The following is a 24,047-nucleotide window of genomic DNA, read 5'->3' as shown; positions in this document are numbered from 1 at the left end:
CAAACAAACAAAAAATGTAAAGGCGTGTGCCGTGCTCCTGATGGAAAGCTGTTGCACTTTACACTTCCTGTCACAGACTAGTTTCTGACTCGGCCCCTCCCCTTTAGGTTTGTCTTCTCTCAGGTTTAAAATTCTTTAGTTGAATTTAATTCTCTGAGTTTTTAAATATCTTTAAAATTAGAAAGCCAAATAATAGCATTTAAAGAAACATTCTGCCACTCCATCGTTTTGACTGTGCTTTCTTTCAACTGTCAAAGGCCTTGTATTAGGGTTTCCTACTAACAGCCCCGATTTCTACATTCCGGTCCTGTGCTCACAAACATCTTCAACAGTATGTTACTTGGCCTGAGGTTAAAGACCATTTTTGAATGACTGAGGGCCAAACTGGATTCTTTCAATACTCAACGACTCCAAGAGAAGCTCAGTTCCCTCAGGTGCGCTGCGGCCACACCGAACAACTGATGATGGTGCCTACAAGAGAGACCGTCGTGCACGAGAGAGATGGAGGCACGACGGTGTCGTCCGTAGGTGATGCTTTCCGACTATGGGATGAGGTCAGGTAAAATGTGCAAGAATTAAACAGCAATCAGGAGTAAAACTGATGCCTAGGTGACATCACTTCCTTGCCAAGATGACAAATAAAAACTTACCAGAGAACACTGCATTCTGGAAAAGCACAGTTTAGAAGAAGGAAAAACTCACCATAAAACTTGGACTTTGCCAGGATGCTACCACTGAGGCAGAATCCATCTTTCCGGTTACTAACATAGAAGGCAGATATTGGTGGGTGATGGGACACCTATTGAACACAGGAAAGATCGTCACATTTATAAAACAAGCCTACTGTTAGGCTAGCATCAAAAGTTCAAATCTAAGAATGAGTAAGAAGGAACAGTTGGAAAGCAACCAATGAATGTTAATGACTACAGTCCAGATTTCTGTCTCCAAGGAAATCCACCTCCTGGCATTCACACCCCAAGGCAAAGTGTGAATCAACAAGTTCGTGTGGGAATGATAATATAGCATTTCTAACTTGAGATTATAATATATCTTCCATGGGGGAGGCTTTAGGACACCCTCTCCCTCTCCCGACTCCGACCCCTCTCTCGCATGCATGCACACACAAGCGCCCAAAGTTCTGAGTAACATGTTTCTGAGCTATAAAAAGCAAGGATAAGTATAAACTGGCCGATATCTTGACTGCAGCCACACAGGACAGCCAAACCTGATGGGTTGTGAGAGCAATGATCACTAGTGTGTTATGGAGTAGCATTCAGTACTTGAATGTTCAGTGCTTAGCAAACCCTCCCTAACAGGAAGCTAAACAACAGTGATTTACCAAGATAGCATTTCTCATACCTGTTCAGCAATATAGAACGTTTTGCTGTTTGTTCTGGGATGAATCCATAAACAACGGAAAGTCTCACCAAGTATAGGATTATATGGTTTCTTCAGTCCCTAGTTAAACAAATAAACAAACAATAAAAACTACAAGTTAAAAATTACAAATACAGCCAGGTGGTGGTGGTGGCGGCGGCGGCGGCGGCGGCGGCAGCACATGATCCCAGCACTCAGGAGGCAGAGGCAGGCAGAACTCTGTGAGTTCAAGGCCAGCCTGGGCTACAGAGTAAGGCCTAGGATAGGCTCCAAAAGCTACACAGAGAAACCTGTCTCGAAAAACCAAAAAAAGAAAAGAAAAGAAAAGAAAAGAAAAATTACAAATAAGGGTTTAAAGTTAAATTGTCTTGTCTGAAGACCACCTTATAATGGTTCATAGTAATGAAATTTACCTGAAATAAAAATATAACTTTACTCAAGATATGATCTAAATAGAAATTTTGCAATTTCTGCCAACAAAGAATCTAAAGATTACACATAAAAAACAAACAAACAAACAAAAAAAAAAGGAGCTCAAGAACAAATGGGGTGAAAATGATCAAAATATAGTATAACATTACACATGTGTGAAAATCTCAGATAAATAAAATTTTAAAAAGTAAGAAAATAACTCTTAGAGATGCAGGACACTCCTGTAAGATGTTACCTCAGGAGAGCAATGGTTGCTTTAAAAACCCTGACAACTGACTGGTTCAACGTCTCTACCCATGTTCACCTGCCAGAGGCTGAGCCTCGTCTATATTTTGGTTACTGCAAATGGTGCATCAATGAACATGGGGTGCAAGTGTCTTTTGAATATAGAGACGCCATCTCTTCTTGGTATTTACCCAGCATTGAAAAGGTCAAGTAACACAGTATTTGTACATCAACAGCTCCAGATCTTTTGAGATAGGCCTAAAATTTAAGTGGTTTGCCCAGGTTCACACAATTAGTTCACAATATTCTTAGAAATAAAAACTACATTTTCTAATTTCCGTTTTAAGGTTCCTTCCAGGAAGTGCTCTCGTGTAACAGTGCTCACTTCCTGTTTGACCAGCACACTGCAATCGCACTGACTCCTAACAGGAGGAGGGTGACACCCCTTTCAACACCACACTTCTCCGTGGACTCCGCGACGCCCATCACTAGGGCAGTGGTGGAGTTCTGACTGGTGGTGGCTGCCCTGCCTCCACTGGTGCTTCCCCTTTCCAGATTCAAGCATTTTATTCTAGTCTCGTCATCTTTGCCCGCCACTGCCACTTCAAACCCGTTTCTCACTCCGGCTCTCTGACTATATTCCTTGCGATGGAGCAGATAAACTAGAACACAGAGGCTACTTTGACTACAGCTACACATAAATGCTGTTTATGGGGTTGGGGATTTAGCTCAGTGGTAGAGCGCTTGCCTAGCAAGCACAAGGCCCCGGGTTCGATCCTCGGCTCCGAATAAACAAACAAACAAACAAACAAATAAATAAATAAATAAATAAATAAATAAATGAATGAATGAATGCTGTTTGTCGTAGGTGCTACTTAGGTAGCACTTACTGGGCTATTCTAATGATTAAGAAAACAAATGAGCGGGGCAGTGGTGGCGCACGCCTTTAATCCCGTACTCGGGAGGCGGAGCCAGGCAGATCTCTGTGAGTTCAAGGCCAGCCTGGGCTACCAAGTGAGTCACAGGAAAGGCACAAAGCTACACAGAGAAACCCTGTCTCAAGAAAAAAAAGAAAAAGAAAAAGAAAAGAAATGATCACGAACATGAGGAACTGCTCGGACACTCTGGGCAGTGGGGTGCCACAGCGGGTGAAGGCGCTTGTCTCCAGGTCTGATTGATGACTTGCTGGATTCCCAGACTCACATGATCTAAGACAGAACCGACCTCCTCCACGTGTGCACCACGCATGGCACCCAAATACCCCCACAAACATGTAAATGTAAGTAAAAAGGAGCAAAAGATAAACATTACCTTTGGCTTTTTATAGAATCCTGACAAATACCATTTCACAACTTTCTTCAAACGGAAATACGGATTTTCTTCAAGAGCAGCCCTAAAAAAATGGTAAATATAATCATCTAATGCAACCACAAATTCTCTTTCATACTTACTGTGACTTTTACTTGGAAACCTAATTCATGTTTAAATAAACAGTAAAAGAGTCATGTAAATTTACTTCTAGAATACTTTTCTTTGCTGCTGGAGAGATGGCTCAGAGGTTAAGGGTGCTTACTCTTTTCGTAAGGGACCAGAGGTTTTCCAGCACCCTTGTCCAACGGCTCGCCTCTGGCCTCTGTGAGTTATTGCATTCAGGTGCATATACCCACGCCCCCAACAAATAGACACATAATTTTTTTAAAAACTAATAAACTTTTAAAGAATCACTTTTCTCTTTTAATCTGGTTACCTTACCCCATTTTTCTGATTCTTTCATGTACGTCCTGGACACTGCTGAAATGTTTTTGGAAGTTCCAAACCAAAGTGTCCAATATGGGGTTCTGTAGAACCCAGGATTAACAAGGAGCTCTGTGAATAACTCTGATTAAAAAGGAAACACTCTCTGCTTTTCAAGTTGGCTGGAGATGTAATCTCTCAGCTTCCTGCTCAGGCCATCTGCTGCCACAGCTCCCCAAGATTATGGATTCCCATAAGAACTGTAAGCCAAAACACAAATAACCCTCTTCCTTCTACAAAATCAAACATAGACTTTCGAGACTCATGCACTGTGTGGTGCCTTGAAGCCCATCAACAGCTTGATTAGAGGTCCTCAGTCTGACTTGCCAGTGAAGGAGCATCAGTCCCTGCCCACCTGGTTGCATCTAATTTGAACGGTGTTGTAAGAAGTGAACAGTACACAGAAGAGAGGAGAGTAGGCTGACGCAGGCTTCAGATGGAGATTGTGTGGGTTTGCGTGCCTGCTGCGAGGCTCATGTTTCACATTCCAAGTGTGAAGGAAGGGTTAAGATCATTTCAAACCACAGGGTTTTCCCAGTCACAGTCCTTCACCCTTCCTGGATGTGCCAAAATGTCTATCCACAAGGTTTTGCCAGTCCTCCAGTATATGCTGCATTACCAGATGATTCATTAATAAGACCATTTAAGATTCCTCAGCTGTTACCTACCTTGTTTGTTGAGGCAGAGTCTCTCAGTGGCCTTGCTGAGCTCCAGGAAGCCACCTTTGCCCACCTCCCTACTGCTGAGATTACAAGTGCATGCCACCACAGCTTTTTGTTAAATTACTGAGACATTCTAAAACCATGCAGGGATCTTCTATTTCTAGAAGACTCTACTTACTCAGACAGGAAATCTGCATGATAGTAGTAATCTGAAAGTTTATCCAGGAAAGAACGGGGCTCCAAAATAAATGTAGGAAGAACCACCCTGGACAGGTCCATGCCAGGACGGACTTGTTTGAGCAGAGTCCAGATAAGGCTTTTGTTCTCTTCAGACACAGTTTCCGTTTGAGAAGCCTCACCTGCCTTTAACAATTATAACACAGCACCCTGAAACATTTCATCTTTGACAGACACATAGACAAGACACTGACAGATAAAACAGGACCTTCCAGGACTCTCCCAAGCACTATGAAAATGTGCAAACAACCATTTAGGTAATCAAGTCCAGGCTCTAAAAGCACCAGGAGAGCTCCAAGAAGCACCAAAATAACAGCATATGCAAAAGAACCAAAGTCGATTGTTATTTTGTTCAAAAAATTTACGTTTCTATGGAGATAAGGTACCCTAGGCTGCCTGGAAACTTGCAAGCTTCCTGCTTCATTCTCCCAAGTGCTGGGATTACAGGCATGTGCCACCATACCTAACTGTGTAGTTTATTGTTTTATGTGCATTGGTAATAACTGGCAACTTTTCAATTTATGCTACTTCCAATTTACTTTATACCTGGCAATGATATCAAGTAATATCCTATTTCAAAAACACACTTGAAAATGTAAACTTGAAGTTTAGCAGACCACACTGGCATTCGGGTATGTTTTTGGTTGCTTATAAATATGAATAACTTTCACAATACAATTTTGAAGAAACATATGGCATATAAGTATTCTTTGGGGAAAACAATAAGCCAGACAAATAATACCTACAGGTCCACGTGGAGCTTTCTAGAGTTAGTAAGCAGAGAATCTGCCACTAGCCAGTGCTCACCTCGCCCAGCTCCTCGTGGCTCTGCTCCATGTAGGTGGTCTCCTTCAAAGGCTCGATGGGCTCAGGTTCAATGTAGGAATCATCTTGCCTTTCTGATGTGTCTGTATCGCTTTCTTCACTTTTCCCCATCACCTCATTGTCAGATTCATCATGCTCTTGATCATTTTCTTTGTCAGATTTATCCGAATACAGATCTTGGTCCTTAAAGTGCTGTCTTTCAATTTCACTATCGTTCAACCTTGTGGAATACCAACAAAGCGGCTAAGACTACAAATCCATACATTAGAGCACCATGTGGCGTGCACTGGGAACTCACTACGTGCTGTGCACAGTTCTAAGGGCTCTACTTGGTTTAGCTAACGTCATCTTTGGGATTATCCTATCTGGCAATCCTGTTGCTCTTTCCCAGATGAGTGAGCGAAGGCACACAGAAATGAACAGAAGCCTGCAATGGAAGACCAGCTGAGCCTGTGCCTCTCTAACTCTCGTAATGAAATGTTCTCCCAACAGAATGCAGACTGCTTCTTGGTAGGTCCACCCACCTACTGTTTTAACAAATGCTTTTACCAGAAGCAGGATCACCACCACATCTGGTTTGAAGAAAAACACTAAGTCAAGACCATCATGTTCTCAGCTTAGTGAATTATGACTTTCCACTGTAAAGAGCTCCAAAGTCATCCAAAAATAACCTCTTAGAACAAGAAGGAAAACACGCTTTGAGATATATTTCACATTTATCTGATAGGTTTACCTGTGAGCAGAAAAATGACAGTGAACAGTGGAAATGACAATTTCAGCTTAAGGAAATAAGTCAATAGGCCCAAAGTGAAGCTTTAAATGATAAAAAGAGGGAATGTTTTTATACAAGCAATAAAAAAATGCCAGCACCTGAGAAACATCTGTGTATTGCATCCGTTTTGTCAGAGAAATATTATATTAGTATTAGCTACAATGATGCTTCAGGAGACAAAACCCATAAACCAGATATAGTTTCCACTCAAAATGTGTCCACAGGGCCTGGAGAGACAGTACAGTGGTTAAGAGAACTGGCTCCTCTTAGAGGACCCAGGTTCAATTACCAACACCAACATCATCTGTTAACTCCTGTCCCTGGGGGCCTGACACCCTCTTCTGGCATCTGAAGGCCGGCAGGAATGGGATGCTCAGACATAAATGCAGGCAAAACATTCACACACATAAAAATGCTTCATATATGGCAGGCAAGAGCCAGTTCCGTTATAAAACATGCTAAGAGAGGAACAATGGAGGAGAAGATGTATCTCATTGTGTTGAGGCAAGAGAGCTTCACACGGGATCTTGAAATGGGATTATGACAGAAGGAGACACAAGAAGTAGAAACCCTTCTTAATGCAAGGTACACTGTGCACAAAGACAAAGCAGATACTCCATTCACTTGTGCCTGGAAAAAAGAATAATTCAAACTGGCTAGAATAAAGAAAATAAATCTTTATGCCTGATTTATAGCAAGTAAATTAACTTTAAAGGCCTATAATAATCATATAATATAATAAGCCTTATAATAATAAGACAGGCAAATCTCAACACTATACACATTACTAAGGTAGTAGAAATAAATGACAACCAATTTAATGAATAGGACAGACTCCAAAAGCATTATCAAGTAGAGGCAATAGCCACTTACTGGAAGTTGTCACCACTGTGGAGATTATTAGCACGCAGTAAACCGTACAGAGTCACGTGTGAGTTATCTGATGAAATGCTCAGGTCATGCTCCTTTCCTTCCCTGATCATTGTACGTTTAAGAAGACTAGAACATTTCAAAGCCAACTCCAAGGCATCCATCCAGCACCTTCCTAGAAGAACATGGGTTTACAAGCAAGAAAATTAATGAAACCAGCATTCATTTAATTTAACCCTCTTACCTCTAAACATATTGTTTCTTTGAGAAACTAGCACTAGAAGAGTTAATTTAAATATAAAATCTTGTCCGGATTTTAATGCAATCTTCTTTAATAAATGCTTTTTAAACAATAAGCATTTTAAAATTACAATAAATAGGAGACAGAATGTATTATGGAAGCATATCTAATCTAAAACAAACTTTTTTTTTTGGTCTGGAATTTTTTTTTAACTTTTTTTTTTTTTATTATATTTGTGTTTTAATTTTACACATCAGCCATGGGTTCCCCTGTCCTCCCCCATCCCGTCCCCATCCCCACCTTTCCCCGACCCCCTCCCCTCCTTTCCCATCTCCTCCAGGGCCAAGACTCCCCTGGGGATTCATTTAAACCTGGTGGATTCAGTACAGGCAGGTCCAGTCCCCTCCTTCCAGGCTGAGCAAACAAACTTTAGAATGCTAACATACAATTTTAAAGTATCGAACAAGGGACATAGAATACACTGAAAAGAGTAGGTTTCTACTATAAACTAACTGAAACAATGTTCCCTGGTTGACAAGAGCCCTATCCCCAGGCTTAGTATCCACTCTATGTCCATGTAGGAAAAGATTTTGTTAGCATGCATTAGTCGAGAACAGGCTGTGCTGTGGTATTGTCTCGTGTGCTCTAATGGACAGAGACCATATCCACCCCACCCCTCTTAACAACTCCTCCACTGCCTTTCCTTCCTAACACTTGCTTCTACTCTCACTTTGTCTCTGCTGTTTTATTTACATCCCACATATAGAGAAAACATGCAGCACCCATCTTTCTGAGCCTTGGCTGTTTGGCTGAACACAAAAATTCTAAGCCAAGAAAATACTTATACAATGCTATCATTAACTGCCGTGACTGTCGATATTAATAGCTTTCTTTTATAATTTAAAGTTGTAACAGTGGAATTATGAAATATATTAATATATTTAAGCACTGTTAAAATCCATACATAATTGTTTCAAAATCTGGCAGAAAATTAAACCATATAAAACATTTTCATATTGAAAGCTCACGTCTATATTTTAATATAAACAGTAATTCTCCAGTATAATAAGAGTCAGTACTGAAAGGTTGTAAGATTTCCTACATCAAACTAATCTAAACTATAAAGGCTGACAGTAAAGAAAGATCCATTATCACTTATTTTAAGTTACGCTGCATATTTATACGTGTGTGTGTGTGTGTGTGTGTGTGTGTGTGTGTGTGTTGTGTTTTGCTCTATTATTTGCAAAATGAATTATATATCTGGCTACAGGTAGGTTGTTGATAAGGTTACTTGTATTTTGCTGTCTTACATCAAATCAAATCAAATCAGTGTTATGTGCTCCACAACTGTTACTGTATGACAGCTCACAGGTTGACTATCTCTCTTCAAATGACAGTGTTTAATGAAGAAAGACAAAGAAAATACTATTAAGTCCCAAAGCATTGCTGTGTCAGTGGAGAATGAGAGAAACCCTGAGCTGCAGACAGTGTGCAGTGACATGTGTCTTTCCTATTAGAGTTCTTCGTTGGCAAAGCTAGGAATGTATTTAGCATTCTACAAAGTTTATGGTTACAGTATTTTGCTTCAAGTGTTCTACAAAAATGTGACTTCCTCCAAGGTTAACACAAAGTAATACATAAAATAATCCCTGAAAATGAGAGCGAGTCCATCAAAAAGTATTTACCATCTGACTCTGAAGTCGCTCGGATAATCAAGTAACTGCTAGGTAAGGGTTGAGTTATGGATCCCACTGCTTCGCCCTTCGGACCCTTAATAAGAAAACAGATGGTACAGGGTAAGTACTGTGATAGACCAACAATAAGTTAGCATTATTATTTGTATCAGATGTGGGTTAGATCAGGCACAATTATAATCTAAAAGCAAACCAGCTTTAATTACGTCTGTCTTAAGAATGCCAATTTTAATATTCAAGGATTCTTTCCCAACAAATATGCCTCTGTAATAAAGTTGAATAAATGATAACATTTATCACTTAAATATTATCTGTAAATAGTTCTCATATACTAAAGAAAAAACCTAATATTTAATACACTGACACAATTACAAAGAATATCTATTTTATAATACGAAATACAGTATTTCTACAAGCTTGAAAAAAGTCACTGGAAATATAATTCACTAGATAAAGGAAAATGAATTTTGACTAGATCTATGAGAAAATAAGGATACACTTTATAATCAATTACTATCTGTTTTAAAGACTAATCTCAAAAACTTACTTTTTCTGAACCAAGAAAGAAAAGAGAATTGCTTCATTTACTGTGGTTATTTTTTTTATTTTTTAATAAAAACACTAGAACCTAGAATCAAACTACTTAGATTTTAATCTTTTCTCTACTGGGAAAACTACTACAGCAAAGACCTCGGGATTCAATTTTCTCTGTATCAGGAGAGATCTGTATCCTTCTACTAAGTGTGGGGATGAAATAACAGACTCCCTGCAAAACACATTATCCATGGGTTAAGTTCTTCAGTTTGTAGATCGTCCACATGTGTTGTTCACATAGTAAGAAAACCTAAAATTTACCATACTAATACAATTTTAATGTTAACAAGAATTTCCATCCTTTAGGTATCCGGTAGTTGGACATTTAATTATAACTCACTAGTAAAAAAAATTGAATTCCAAAACAGAAATAATCCCGTAATACTAAATTTATTCTTCAATGAATCTAGACTACTGTGACAAAAAGCCCAAATCCTTTCCTAGGGACATCAATATTGCCTGGTCTACAGTTAGTCCTTTATTCAAGGTGAACTTATTAATCACCTTAGAGACAAAAGCAATGATCTCGCAGTTAAAACTTAAGATTTGGGGCTGGAGAGACGGCTCAGTGGTTAAGAGCACTGACTGCTCTTCCAGAGGTCCTGAGTTCAAGTCCCAGCAACCACATGGTGGCTCACAACCACTTGGATTGAGATCTGGGGGCCTTCTTCTGGCCTGCTGGGACACATGCAGGCAGAATACTGTATACATAATAAAGAAATAAATCTAAAAAAAAAAAAAAAAAAAAACCTTAAGATTTGGTCATCTGGTTAATGTAAACTACATTGTTCATGGTTTGTAGAAGTTCTTGATGATTAATCAGAGAACGCATTTCTGTTTCCTGCTTATTGCTGGTGTTACAGCACGCAGGGATCAAACTGATACTTTCAGTTATAAGAATTAGCTCCCTGTCTTTAAGGACAGCCACATCTCCTAAGAGCAAGTAGGAGGCTTCTCCTCCCAGGCATCCACCACGCACCCCCATCACTACAGGGAAGGCCACAACAGTGTGTCCGCCTCTGTTCTAGGCAGCCATTCTGATGAAGAATGAATCAGCCAACATCACACAAAGTTACAAACAAGAAGTAGATAGGACCCATAATTAAGGAAAAAGATAAATGTAATCTTCAATGACAAAAGAGAAAATAAGATGTAATATACTGGGGAAATGTTCTCAGGAAAGTTGTTTCAGGTCTTAAAAGCAAGCAAAAGGTTCTTTTGGTATCCAACTGAGTACAGCTAGAGACAGAAGGATAAATAAGGCTATGGAAGACACAAACAATTTATGAGTCCTGTCCAAGGACACGAGGTAATTGGTTGACTTACCTTACCTCTGCCACTTGTACCTCTTACCTCAACAAGTGCTCACATACCTTCACTGCCCAAATAGACTGCTCCAAAGGATGGAAGAGCTTGAAGCAAAAGCCATCCTTTTTTGATGGCCGTTCAATGATCTCACAGGCATTCAGAAGGACTGTGCCAACCCACTGGCCATTTTTCTGTGTTTTATAGATCAGAAGCACCCCAGGCTTCAGCACACACCACAACTTGGTCCAGCTCTTCAGGGTGCCACGAATCTACAGAAAAACATACTTATTTTTAAGATTGGCATCTCTCTAGATGTCAGAGGAATAAGCTAAATCATGGTTTAATCTAACGTGATATTGCACATGAACTGACACTGAATGGGTCTTTAGTTAAAAGGCTACTTCACAGCATGCAGTGCAGACAAATGTGGAGCCAACATGGCCCCTGATTCTAAGTTGTTCAAACTGTCATAGAATGGTAGGCCAAAGTTTCCAAATTATACAATAAGTAGAATCTGAATTGCCTTCATCACCTCAGGGGTCATTAAAATAAACTTCCATAGTACTGAAATTATTTTTTTTGTAGCAGTTGTTACAAATGATTTATGGGAATAAGTGATTATTCTGCCTTTTCTAATTTTCCTTTCTGAACACTTTTGGCACATCAAGACCTTCCCTTAAATCTTTGGGAAACAACAGGAAGAAGGAACCTCTACACAACCAGAGAGTTACCTAGTCCTCACACTGCACTCCTTAGGTAACTGCTCCAGCTGGTACCTAAGGTGCGCTATATAAATGACTAGGAAGAAGCCTTTAAATGTAAGCACACTACTTATTTTTATGAAATGTTTCAAGAAGCAAAATGGGCAGAACCACAGTAATCTCAGGATACAAGATGTTACGGAGACTCTGGAGCCAGGAATAAAAAAAGAGAAAAATATTTAAGAAAAGGGGTGTGTGTGTGTGTGTGTTTGCGCGTGCGCACGCTCGCATGCATACATCTCTCTCTATAAAAGAGATGGTAAGCAAAAAGAATCAAAGGAAAGATAGTTACCCTGACACATAACACACTTGATCTTGGAGATGAGACAACAGAAAAGAGACAACCGTCAGAAATGAAGGTAAGGTTTAAGAGGCCAGCCACAGAGTCAGGTGTGATAGTGAATATCTATATAATCCCAGCATGGAGATGCTGAGGCCAGAGGACTGCCATGTGTTCAAGGCCAGTTGGGGTTACTACAGAGATGTGGTGATATTTTATTTGTGCTGAAATGTGGTGATTTTTTTGGGGGGGGTGCTTTAATAAATAAAGCTTACCTGAAGATCAGAGGAAAAAGCCAGCCACAACCCAGAAATCATGCAATGTTAACACACGCTCTTAATCCTATCACTTGGCACGCAGGGATCTGTCTGGATCTCTGTGAGTTCAAGGCCACACTAGAGAACAGAGCCAAGCATTGTGACACATGCCTTTAATCCCAGGACCAACCATAGAGTTCTGGAGGTCTGTACAGACAGGAAGTGACAGAACTGGCCAGGAAGAGGAAGTGATGTAGCTAGACAGAGAGCAAATCAGATGGCAGAACAGCACGGCATATAAGCCTGGGTAGACAGGAAGTCACTCTTTGGAAGCTGTGGAGTTGGTGAGGTGAGGGCGGCTGTGGCTGGTCCTATCCCTCGGATCTCTCTAAGGCTTTCATCCCTATGTGTTACTCCGTGATTTTATTTGATAAGACTATTCAGAAACTGTACACATAGCAATACCATGTTTCAAAATAACAAAGTGGGTGGGGGTGGGGGGAGTGAAGCATGACCCTTCCACCCTAAGAATGTCTGGGGACTTGGAGAGGAGGAGTTTGGCTCTGGAAAAGAAAAAAGTGGGATCCAGAGCTAATACGTTTTTCAGAAGAGACAAGGTAAGTCGGGATTTATCTCCAGCACAAAACTGAAGAAAACCCTTGTTGTATCGGAACTGCGTACAATCATGATTAGGGTTCTCACTGTAGCAGAAGAACTTTAATGTTTCTAGGAATCATTTGGTAACAGTTTTGCCAACTCAAGGAAAAAGAAAGCCCTTAGGACTGTGGTAAATGTCAGACGCCAGGGCTTCCTGGGAGGAGGTCTGACACGTTCACTTCCAAAGGTGGGAGGAAAGATTCCTGCAGCTATCCCTCAGGAACGACTGGGAAAGACCACAGAGACTGGGGTGAGAAAAACAAAGAACAACAGCAGCGTGTACTAGACAGTGCTTCGCGGGGCAACGTCTCCATAACTTGTCCTCATTTTGTCCTAATAACACAAACTCCAATCTGCAATAATACCTGATGATAAGTGGAATAGCATAGTTTTATAAAGCGTTATATTAGACAGCACAGTACCACACTAATCAAAATGTCTTTTTAACAGATTTGCGGCCCATATGTGATGCTCCTAGAGTTCCTTTTTGTGAAGAGTGGCATACAGAACACAAAACACTTTCCCTCTCACTGAGAATGTAGCTTATTTTGTGTTCAACTTTCTCATCCCAGTGAGGAAGCACTCAGCGAGAGTTCAAACCCAAGCCCTGACCTTCAGCCAGTCGGCCATGACAATGACAGAGGGGTCTGTGATGGTGCTGAGCAACTCCTTCGTGGCTCTCTTCTTCTCTTCACGGTAATTTTTCTTTTGTACCTAAGTCATCAGAAATAGAAACAGAACACTCAGGAGAGGAAACACCTTCTTAGAACTCCAGGATTTAAGATAAACAAATGGACAGGAGCTTTTGACCACACAGGTGGGAATCCGGTTTCCATGACCACTAGTCAATCCTCCACACCATTTTAAATCACTTTTATCCTTTCAGATACAATCTGAAGAAATGCACAGCTTCTGGGTTTTGAAACGCATAAAAATCTCCCACTTGATTTTTTTGTTCGTTTGTTTTTCTTTTTTGAGACAAGGTTTCTCTGTGTAGACCAGGCTGTCCTAGAACTCAGAGACCCACCTGCCTCTGCCTCCCAAGTGCTGGAATTAAAGGTGTGTGCCACCCCTGCCAGCTCTGGATTTCTGTTTGTTTGTTTGTTTGTTTGTTTGTTTGAAGAATTTCTATGTCTACCATATTTTTTTAACTGTGCTACAGGATTTCCAGCATAAATAAAATATTGGTAGTGTTAACATGGACTGCATTGGTGAACTGTTATTTTTATAAACTCATATCTATAATATCACTTCATTTAATGACCACAATAAGCTTTTCAAGTAGAGTTATTATTAGTCTCATGGCATCCAAGAACACTGAAGCAGAGAAAGCAATGTGCCCAGAACCACAGCGCTATCAAGGTGTGAAGCAGGGTCCCAGCAAAGGCAGACTGGCTTCCAAGGCTGTGATCGACATCGCCAGGCTGGTTTTTCCTACCGCATCTCTCCCTGGTAGCAATCTTCTCAGTTACTTCCTAGCTTTTGTTTCTTATGCTGCACCTGCTCCCACATGGAAGATGTGCCCTTTTGTTTTACTAAAATCTAAGACTGAAATAATTAAGAAAAACAATTACAAGATCAATTTGTTCAAAACACTGTTTTACTTTCATAGATAAATTACTTCTATGAAATAACCCAAGGAAGCAGAAGTGAACTAATAGTTTTATTACTGTCTTGTTATTTGAATGGGGAAAGAATAATAACCTGCTAGTGTCTGTATTTTTTCTTAAATGGTAAGATGAAAATCTATCAAAGTTAAAATTGAGATTACATACACATAATAAAGTTTAACTATTATGCATCTCTAATGCCTTAGACCTATGGGCTTTTTTTTTTTTTTTTTTAGATTTTATTTACTTTTGTGTATGGATGTTTTTCCACCCCACACGTATATCTGTGTATCACATGCATGCAGTGCCCATAAAGGCCACAGGTAAGTCCATCAGATTTACAGAGAGCTGCTAGCTGTCATGTGGATGCTAGGTACTGAACTCGGGTCCTCTGGAAGAACAGCCACTGAGCAATCTCTCTGTCCCCCTGGGAGACTGCCAATACAGATGCACACAGGACCATCCAAGAACAAAGACAGTTGAGATGGATCAGCAGGAACCAGAACCAGTAGCGAGCAGTGTGTCCTGTAGGCTCCAAGTTCTATGGCCGTTCAGGAAGGTAGCCCCAACACTACACATTTCTTAAGAGAAGTTAAAAATCTGGACTTTTATTGTCTCAAAATTTAAAACATGATTAAAGTCAAACAAAATACATATTCCTATGGGCCTGGTAATTAGCGAACTAATTTAAATGGATGCCAGAAACACCCCCTGGGTGTTCCACACACAATTAGGTGCTCACTCTACTGTTAAAGCTGTGAGGAGACACTGACCCCTGAGCCTGTGCTTTGGCTGGCTGTGGCCTGAAATGGTGTGCTCTGGGACAGTTGTCAAAAACTATCACCTGCTGACCTCACAATACCACAAGAACATGAATGCTGTTCATGAGTGCTTGCCTTTCCAGCCCCTGGAGTTCTTCCTTCCCCTTTGGGGCACACACAGAGGTACTTTGTATTAGCCCACGTCAAAGGCACATATAAAGCACAATGTGACCAGATCAGGGAGTTCCACCAGCCCGACCGTCCAAATGTAAAGGGGACAGGAAAAGCCCACAAGGCCTCAATCCCACAGGAACAACTACAAACAACAGGAAAGCTGGGAGCAGGAGAGGTGGCCTTCCCCAGGGAAGACACCCCAAGTGGCTATCCAGTGCCAAATGGTCAGCCTTGAAAACATACCCACAAGTCACATTCTATATGGACGGAGTAGATTATATTAAGGAATACATATACACACACACAATAACAATTAAAAAAAGAAGAGGCCATGAATTTAGGAGAGCAGGGAAGGGCATATGGGAGGTTTTGGAGGGAGGAAAGGGAAGAGAGAAATATTGTAATTATAATCTTAAAAAAAGCTTTAAAAAGTAACTACAGAAACTAACCTTAAGAGACTCTTTCTTAGTGAGCTTACTCGAGGTTGAACTGTCCTTTTCTGAGCCGTTATAAAGTTTGGATTCAGACTGAGATGAAAATGAAATAAAGAGACCATCAAAACTTAAATTTATCTTACATACCACATAAACTTAATGCTATGTTGCTCACACACTTCCCATTTGCTGCTATGAATTAAGCAAATAAAGATTTTCAATACAAGGCTTCCCCTACTTGGTATTTGTGTTAACACACACACACACATATACACACACACACACACACACACACGCACGCACGCTCAAAAATTAATCTGCAATGTGAAGTTATTATTTCTAAATTTACAGTGTATTTCTCAGAATATTTTTAAGAAAATATATACACCCACACTACCCGCCACCTCATCTCCTCGGATCTTCAAAAACTAAGACTAAGCCACTTTAATTGTCCAGTGCTTCAACATCAATACTCCCAGGATCTATCTTCTCCCACCTTTCCAATGGACTGAAATTATGATTCATGACAAAAGGTATAGGTTCATAGTTTATAGTAATTTAATCTTTATAAAACCTTAAAAATTGAACAGCACATGTTTTTATATTCATTTTACATGATCAAAAAGAGAGGCTCAGAGAGGTTGAGTAGTCACAATCAACAGCAACCAAAACCCAGGCCTCCTGATCCTGTGCCCATAATCTTTCACTAGGTTGCAAGAGCACACATTTGCAAGCCATTTCTATAAATCTCCGGACAACAGTATCCATCTACCTCTTCAGAGTCCTCTAATTTTTCACTGTTACCATTGTCAGACACAGGAAACATACCAGCAATCTCAGCAATACTCCTAGGATCAAGGATTACATGGGACCTGATCCAAATGGTGGCTTTCAATTGTTAAACGACCAGACCTGCAGCATCACTAGCTCTAATCAAAGATAAAAAGGCTTGAATACAAACTCCTTCCCATGGTGACAGCACCAAGTTATTCACGGGTAATAGCAGTGTACCAGCTGAAGAAAAGGAATGAGTTAAACGTTTTTTGATAAACCAACTAAATGAAAATGTCATGAGAGCTTATTTTTCTTGTCTGTGGTTGGTATGAAGTACTTTCCATAAATGGGGAATGAATGGGGTTATGATGATGGTAGTGACTGCAGATACTTTTCAGTGCAGAAGACAGACATCAGCCTGATCAAACGTTGACACTGCTGGCCTAACTTGGCTTGAAATACCCTATTGTTAGCTCTCGTGATGACAACATACACTGTGATACCAAAACAATTTAGGAAGAGTGCATGTTAGATATACTATCTAATGAAGAACACTCAGACTGCTGGCCTGAATGTTGATGAAGTTGATGGTTGCTTATCATTCACAAAGTACTGTGCTAAACACTGTGTATGTACCACTTCACTTTATGCCTAAAGCAACCCTGAGACAGTACCCTAGATAGTATCCCCTTTACTAATAAGGAGACTATACCTACAAACGAAATAAATCTCTCTCCCCGAATCATACAGACACCAAATAGATAAGCAGGACTTTGTATCTTGAGCCTCAGAATTAGTAACTGAGTAATCTCACTATATTGGTTTATTGCTTTTAAAAGCTCCTCATATAGTATAGCAACCAGAATCAAGTGGAAAACTTATCTTTATAAACAAGAGAAAATTCGCCCCCCAACAACTCCAAGTGACAAGGTCTGGTTTGGTTATTACAAGATTGCACTGTCACAGGAATAAGCAGGCTAGAAGCATGTGGGACTGGCAATCGGGACACAGGCACCTTCAGCAGACTCTGACATACTGAACAGTCTAGCTGTGGAAAACGGTGAGTCAAACATCACTACCTCAGCTTTCTGAAGCAGCACCTTATTTTTCTTAACCTTTGGTGTTGGGGTTGAACCTATGGCCTCTTGCACGTGCCAACAATTGCTCTACTGTAGGCACTACACCCACAACTCCCTTCTTCCTTTTTGAAATTTTGATATATTTTTCTTTTTTCTTTTATTCAGAGCTGAGGACCGAACCCAGGGCCTTACTGAGCTGAATCCCCAACCCCTTTTGAAATTTTGAAAAAGGGTTTTACTAGACTGCTCAAGCTGGCCTTGAACGCACAGTCCTCCTGCCTCAGCAGTCTCCTAAGGAGCTGGAGTTCCAGGCATGTCCCACCAGGCCTGAATTAACACACTTCAACAAACTGGAAAACACGACGTCTTTATTTCTTTGTTGAAGACATTCACTAGAGGAGGCTTCTCTTCCTTCAAACATGAGTGGTTACCAGCTTCATAATGACCACAGGTTTTTAATACATAGAATTTCTTTATTTAACTGTTTTATTTATTCTTCGTGTCTTTCACATCATGCCTCCCTATCCCACCCCTCTCCCTCCCCGCCAGAATAAAACAAAATAAAATTTAAAAGGAAAAGAGGAGAGAAAGGGAAATCTCATCATAGAAGCTGCAGGGTGGCACAGTGAGCCACACAGCAAACCCCTTTATCTGTACATTTTTCCATGCAGGTGTTCTTCACAAAGAATTGGTCTGGTTCTAGGTCCCTGGTCTCTGCGACACCATTGATGACGCTGGGCCCTCACTGGGACTCTACCTGGACATCTGTTGCTGCCCTGTGTCATGGAGATCCTGCAGCCCTGGGTCCAGAGGACTGACCCCACTCCTGTGCTCCAGCAGATGACAGATGGGGTGAGCACTGGGGGTGGGCTAACACACAGCCCTGGTTCCGGGCCTGGAGACAGGGTTGGTCAGCCTGCCAGCTCTCCTGTCTTCACCACCAGAGTGAATCCCTTGCAGCATGAGCAAGGGGCGGGGCCAGTTCTGCTTTCAGTTCCCCCACACCTACACCTTCAGGGCCAGCTCTACTGTGCTGCCCAGGAGAGGTATAGGGGCCACTCTCCTGAGCCCACAGCTGAAGAGGGGCAGGCAGGCTCTCCCACCTGCCTCAGGTGCTATGCGTAGGACTGGGGAGACACAGGGTTGAGCATTTCCCTCCCCCCACACCGCCTCCAGACAGATGAACAATGGGGACAGCTCTCTCATGCTCTTAACTTCAGGGTTGGCTCACTCACACCTCCGACTACAGGGTCAGCTCTACTGTGCTGCCCAGGGAAGTACAACACTCTGCTCTCCAGAGTGCTGCAGCTGGTGGGTGCCAGAGACAGCTCTCCCACCTGCCTGAGGCGTTTTTTTTGTTTTGTTTTGTTTTGTTTTTTTGGTTTTTGGTTTGTGTGTGTGTGTGTGTGTGTGTGTGTGTGTGTGTGTGTGTGTGTGTGTGTGTGTAGGGGCCATCTCTCTCCGGCCCACAAATTTTCTTGAGTCTGTTAAATGGCTTTTAGAACACTGGCATGCCCTCGCCCCACCCCACCCTCCCATACACACTTAACTATTACGGCCTTACAGGCTATTCGACTTCAAGAAGCTATTGATCTCTCAGGTCTTAATGTCCTCATTAGTAAAATATCCTCATTTACGGCTAACTCACAAGGCTGCTTTGGGGATTAAGTAAGGTAACACACATGAAGTATTTAACATAATACTTGGTATGTGCTCTGATTCAGGTTTCTAATTGTAGTCAAAATCTACCTTTCAGAGTAAGGCCTTAATGTAGAAGATGTCTTGTCATTTCCTTTAGAAACTACAAAACACTACATTTATAAGGAACAATAGTAAGTTACTGTGATTACAAAAGTACTTTGGGTTGGAAAGGAATTTTAAACACTCAGGTAAGCATATCTTTTTCAAACAAATAGTAATAACTTATGAACTTATAGGCAGATCCATAGATGTTGGAGGATCAAGTTAAGGGATCTATGTTACAAAAACCTCTTATCCTAGCAACAAGATTCCCTTATCTTACTACACAAATTACTCATAATGGCCATTCCTGTCATGGACATGAGATATTTAAAAATGCTGTTTGGGTAATGGAGATATCTTGGCCTTTAAGAGCACTGGCTGAGTACTGGCTGATCTTCAAGAGAACCAGAGTTCAATTCCCAACACCCACATGGTGTCTCACAACTGTCTGTAACTCCAGTTCCAGGGGATCCAAAGCCCTCCTATGGCTTCTCTGGGCACCACACATATGGTACACAGATATATATCCAGGCAAAACACCTACACACAATGTTTAAATTTTAAATTTGTTCTCCTGAAAAACTTGCAGAAGAATAAAAAACGAGTAGGTATACATTAGCATATTTAAGAACAATCTAGTGCCTATAGACCTCTTGAAAAACAGCAGGATAAGTATAATGTTACCAATCCCAAAGGTTCCCATGTTAAGGGCTGCTCACTCTAAGTTCTGCTTGTTTCTCCAGGACAGGGTCACAGAGAGCCAGATTGCTCATCAATTCACTACGTTTTAGTTGTCTGACCCGGCAGCCACTAGCCATGTCGTTACTGAGCATTTGAGATGTGCCTAGTATAATGGAGACTTTAACTTCCTTTAACTTCATTTTAAAGGTCAACACTCTAAATATTCTTTTATACAAGGCATAGGTGTAACAAGGCACATGTCTGTCTTAGTCATTAGTGTCCATCAGCGTCTGCAAAGTTTGGTTCCCTAGTCCCTTCCCAATCCCTACAACTACACAGTCTTGGCACATCAGTCTTGGTGTTTATGTTTTAAAGCTTCTGAGCAGGGATATTCCTACACCATATATTCGATGATTCTGGTACTAAGTGTGTAAAAGTAAACTTTAAAAAATAATTCTACTCTATTTCTAGCTATAGTGCTTGGGGTACACTTTTCTTTGATTTTTAAAAATTACAGGTTATATGCCAGGCGGTAGTGGTACATGCATTTAATTCCAGCACTTGGGAGGCAGAGGCAGGAAGAGCTTTGTGAGTTCAAGGCCAGCCTGGTCTACATCGTAAGTTCAAGGAAACAGAGAAACTCTGGCTCACAAAACACCACCCCCACCAAACCAGGTTATATAAAATGCCCAGCACACAGTGCTCTTAAACACAGCATCTGAGCAATCTGCTTATTTTAAGATGAAGGAAACGACAGGACAAGTACAGAGACACCAAGAAGAATCTCAGCAAACAAGCCTGAGGGCTGCCCCTCATTCCCCTCTCTGCTGGGGGGTTTTGTCAACTGAACACAAACTAGAGTGGCCCAGAAAGAAGGAGAATTACGGCCATCAGATTGCTTGTGGGCATTTCTTGATTACTGACTGACTGCAGAGGGCCCAGCCCACTGTGGGCAGTGCTGCCTCTGGACTGGTGGTCCAGGGGTATATAAGCAAGCAGCATTTCTTCAGTTTCTTCTTCAGTTCTCGCCTCCAGAGATCCTGCCCTGACTTCCTCAGTGACGGACTGTGACGTGGACGTGTAAGCCAAATAACCCCCCACCCCCACCCCCACCCCCGAGAGCTGGCTTGGTCAGTATTTTATCACAGCAATTAAAAGCAAACTAGAAAATTCTCTTTATTTGTTTGTTTCTTCTTAATGGAGCTGGGAACCGAACCTAGAACATTGCATTCTAGACAAGGAGTGTGCAACTAGTTCAGACCCTTTTGTTATCCTTTTTGCTCAATCATACCTGTACTCTCCATCAAACCAAAACATAAAAATAGACAGGATTCCTATTTGGTTTCTAGGGAAGGGTTGTCTTCATTTCTGAAGGCTCCAACATTACATGGCACCGAATGTTAAATAAATATGCATATTTTTATCTTGTTAATATGCCTGTTATCTGGGACTCAGCTATGAACCTTGCAATGAGTAAGAAAAGAAATGTTACGTACTACAAGTCACTGGAACTGGGAGATGCTCATTTGGCAAAACACTTGCTTGGAAAGCATGAGGTCCTTGACTTAGATCCCCAGAACCCACAGAAAATAGAGGCAGGGCGGGGACAGGCATGACCACGATGTGTGCTTGTAATTCTAATGCTAAAAAGTCGGGAGGCAGATTCTCTGGGGCTGGCTGTAGATAGTCTCACCTACTTGGTGAATGAATTCCAGCCAATGAGAGACCCTGTGTATTAAAAACAAGATAGATAGTGCCTAGGGAAAAACAGTCATGGTTTTTCTTGTGGCTTCCATATGCACATATGTACACGTGTCTGCACACATGTACATATGTACCGGCACACATACGCCCAATAATACAATGTTAACTATGAATAGTATGGACAAAGCATGCATCAAAACACTATATGATCCTCTCAACTATTCCTAAGAACAGGAGAAGAACACATAGGGCAGGGGGAGCAAAGGATGCTGCTGTAAACAGCACAGAGTCAGTTCACTGGGCTAAGGAGGAGAGTCTTCCAACCACTGAAGTCGATTCCAAAGTCTCTATGAAAGCTCTTGTTGCTGCTACTAAATCTTACCAGAAAACAAGTCAAAAGTCAAATCCCTTGACAAATTTCGAAAACTCACTCAACTTTTATCTATCTATAGAAGGCCACCACATCATTATAGTGGTGTTTTTAAAAATACTGATTTAGAATAGCCATGCCCTGTTTTAATTATAGGATAGCACTACAAAGATCTTTGTTCATTATCTGGTAAATGTATGTATTTTGACTGTCACATAAATACATTTAAAATAGTTAAAGGTGTTTGGTTAGAATGACGAAGCCTGAAACGTCTCTGAATGGCACTCTCAGATTCCAGTTTGAGAAGTTCTTGTAGCCCACATACCAAAGCCAGTGTCACCAAAGGGAGCAACAGTGACCAACCAGAACTTTCCAAGCACTCAACAGCACCTCAGTCAGTCCAAGACCTTTATACTTCCCACGTATACTACACGGTTCAACATACCAACATCAAAATTCCTATAATTTCAGTCCAGTACCCCCTTTTGAATGTAGGGAAACGTCCTACCACATATTAGGAACAATTTACCTACCTTGCTCTTTGACATTGAAAGTGAAGAGTCATCTTTATTTTGAGAAATATCTTCTTTTCCTCTTTCAAAACCTTTGGGGGAAATGTCAATATTCAATTATTACAACTTTTGAATATACAATCATTAAACATAAGAACAAACACGAGCCATTCAATTTAGACATACTTGATACTCATCTGTGCTTACAGAGCTCGGACTACTATAGCTTACCATCAACTCAGAGCATTTCTTTAAAATGAAGGTGGAGCCAAGCTAGATTCTGAGGGGTTTTAAAGGGGGCAGGAGCCTGGAGAGATGGCTCAAGGGTTATGAGCACTTGCTAGTCTTCCAAAGGTCCTAAGTTCAGTTCCTAGCACCAACATCAGGCAATTCACAACTGCTTGTAAGTCCAGCTCCAAGGGATCTCTCCCTCCCTTCTGGCCTCTGCACCCCCAAACACATGGCACTCATCAATTCAGTCAATCACATGAACACGCTAAAATATGAAAAGAACAAAGTTGGGAAGTGGAGGGAGGAAGAAGGGTGTGTATCTGGGAAGAGCTGGGGGGCCTGGAGGGTGAATATGATCATATGTAGAACTATATTGTGTGCACTGTGAATCTCTCAAAGAATAAAAATAAGGCTTTTATTTTAAATTAATGCAGAGAGAAGCAATCAAAAGTTCCCCGAGTCCACCAATGTCAAGCTGAATACTGTTTTTGTGCTACTCGACCAAAAGCAATGCCACAGACATGCTAGAAATGCTCTCTACTACTCAAGATACATCCATCCCCAGAACACTAGTGAGCTGATCTAACTTTTCTGACTGTCAAACTGGGATGACATTCCAGAAGGTCTAAAGACAGGTGGGAAAATAACTCCTCGCTGAAGGAGAAATCAGAGAGGGAGAAGGCACAGGAGAGGACACGGGGCGGGAGGGAAAGAAAGAATATCAAAAGAAAGGGAGAAAAGGGGGGGAAGGCAGAGGTGAGGGACTCAACCAACCATCCATCCATCCATCCATCCATCCATCCACCCATCCATCCATCCGGTCCTGGTGTGGGGCAGGGGCCTGCAGTACCAGCTATTGGGGAGGCTGAGGCAGGAAGAACAGCTGAATCGGGGAGCTCAAGACTAGATGGGGTAATACAGTGAGACATCATCTCTAGTAATGTGTTTGATATAAGAATTAGATGAGTGTGTATATAAACAGTGGGCA

The 24,047-nt window shown here is 41.3% G+C and overlaps 1 protein-coding gene across 5 annotated transcripts in view; it reads right to left on the bottom strand.

Moving 5' to 3' along the window:
• Nucleotides 1-24,047, bottom strand: part of Osbpl8 (oxysterol binding protein like 8) — a 133,300-nt gene that overhangs the window by 20,267 nt on the left and 88,986 nt on the right. For all 5 annotated transcript variants that reach the window (XM_036169573.1, XM_036169574.1, XM_036169576.1 and 2 more), the window contains 11 exons: nucleotides 22,850-22,920; nucleotides 15,981-16,058; nucleotides 13,599-13,700; nucleotides 11,097-11,300; nucleotides 9,121-9,205; nucleotides 7,198-7,369; nucleotides 5,535-5,772; nucleotides 4,669-4,853; nucleotides 3,346-3,427; nucleotides 1,360-1,458; nucleotides 703-799 (listed from right to left, as the gene is read on the bottom strand). In XM_036169573.1, coding sequence (XP_036025466.1) covers nucleotides 703-799; nucleotides 1,360-1,458; nucleotides 3,346-3,427; nucleotides 4,669-4,853; nucleotides 5,535-5,772; nucleotides 7,198-7,369; nucleotides 9,121-9,205; nucleotides 11,097-11,300; nucleotides 13,599-13,700; nucleotides 15,981-16,058; nucleotides 22,850-22,920 — 1,413 coding nt within the window. The remainder of the gene's footprint in view (nucleotides 1-702; nucleotides 800-1,359; nucleotides 1,459-3,345; nucleotides 3,428-4,668; nucleotides 4,854-5,534; nucleotides 5,773-7,197; nucleotides 7,370-9,120; nucleotides 9,206-11,096; nucleotides 11,301-13,598; nucleotides 13,701-15,980; nucleotides 16,059-22,849; nucleotides 22,921-24,047) is intronic.

This window comes from Onychomys torridus, chromosome 20 (genome assembly GCF_903995425.1).
Source record: "Onychomys torridus chromosome 20, mOncTor1.1, whole genome shotgun sequence".
Taxonomy (NCBI): Eukaryota; Metazoa; Chordata; class Mammalia; order Rodentia; family Cricetidae; genus Onychomys; species Onychomys torridus.
Note: the sequence above shows the minus strand (reverse complement) of the source record. Positions and strands in the feature narration are given on the sequence as shown.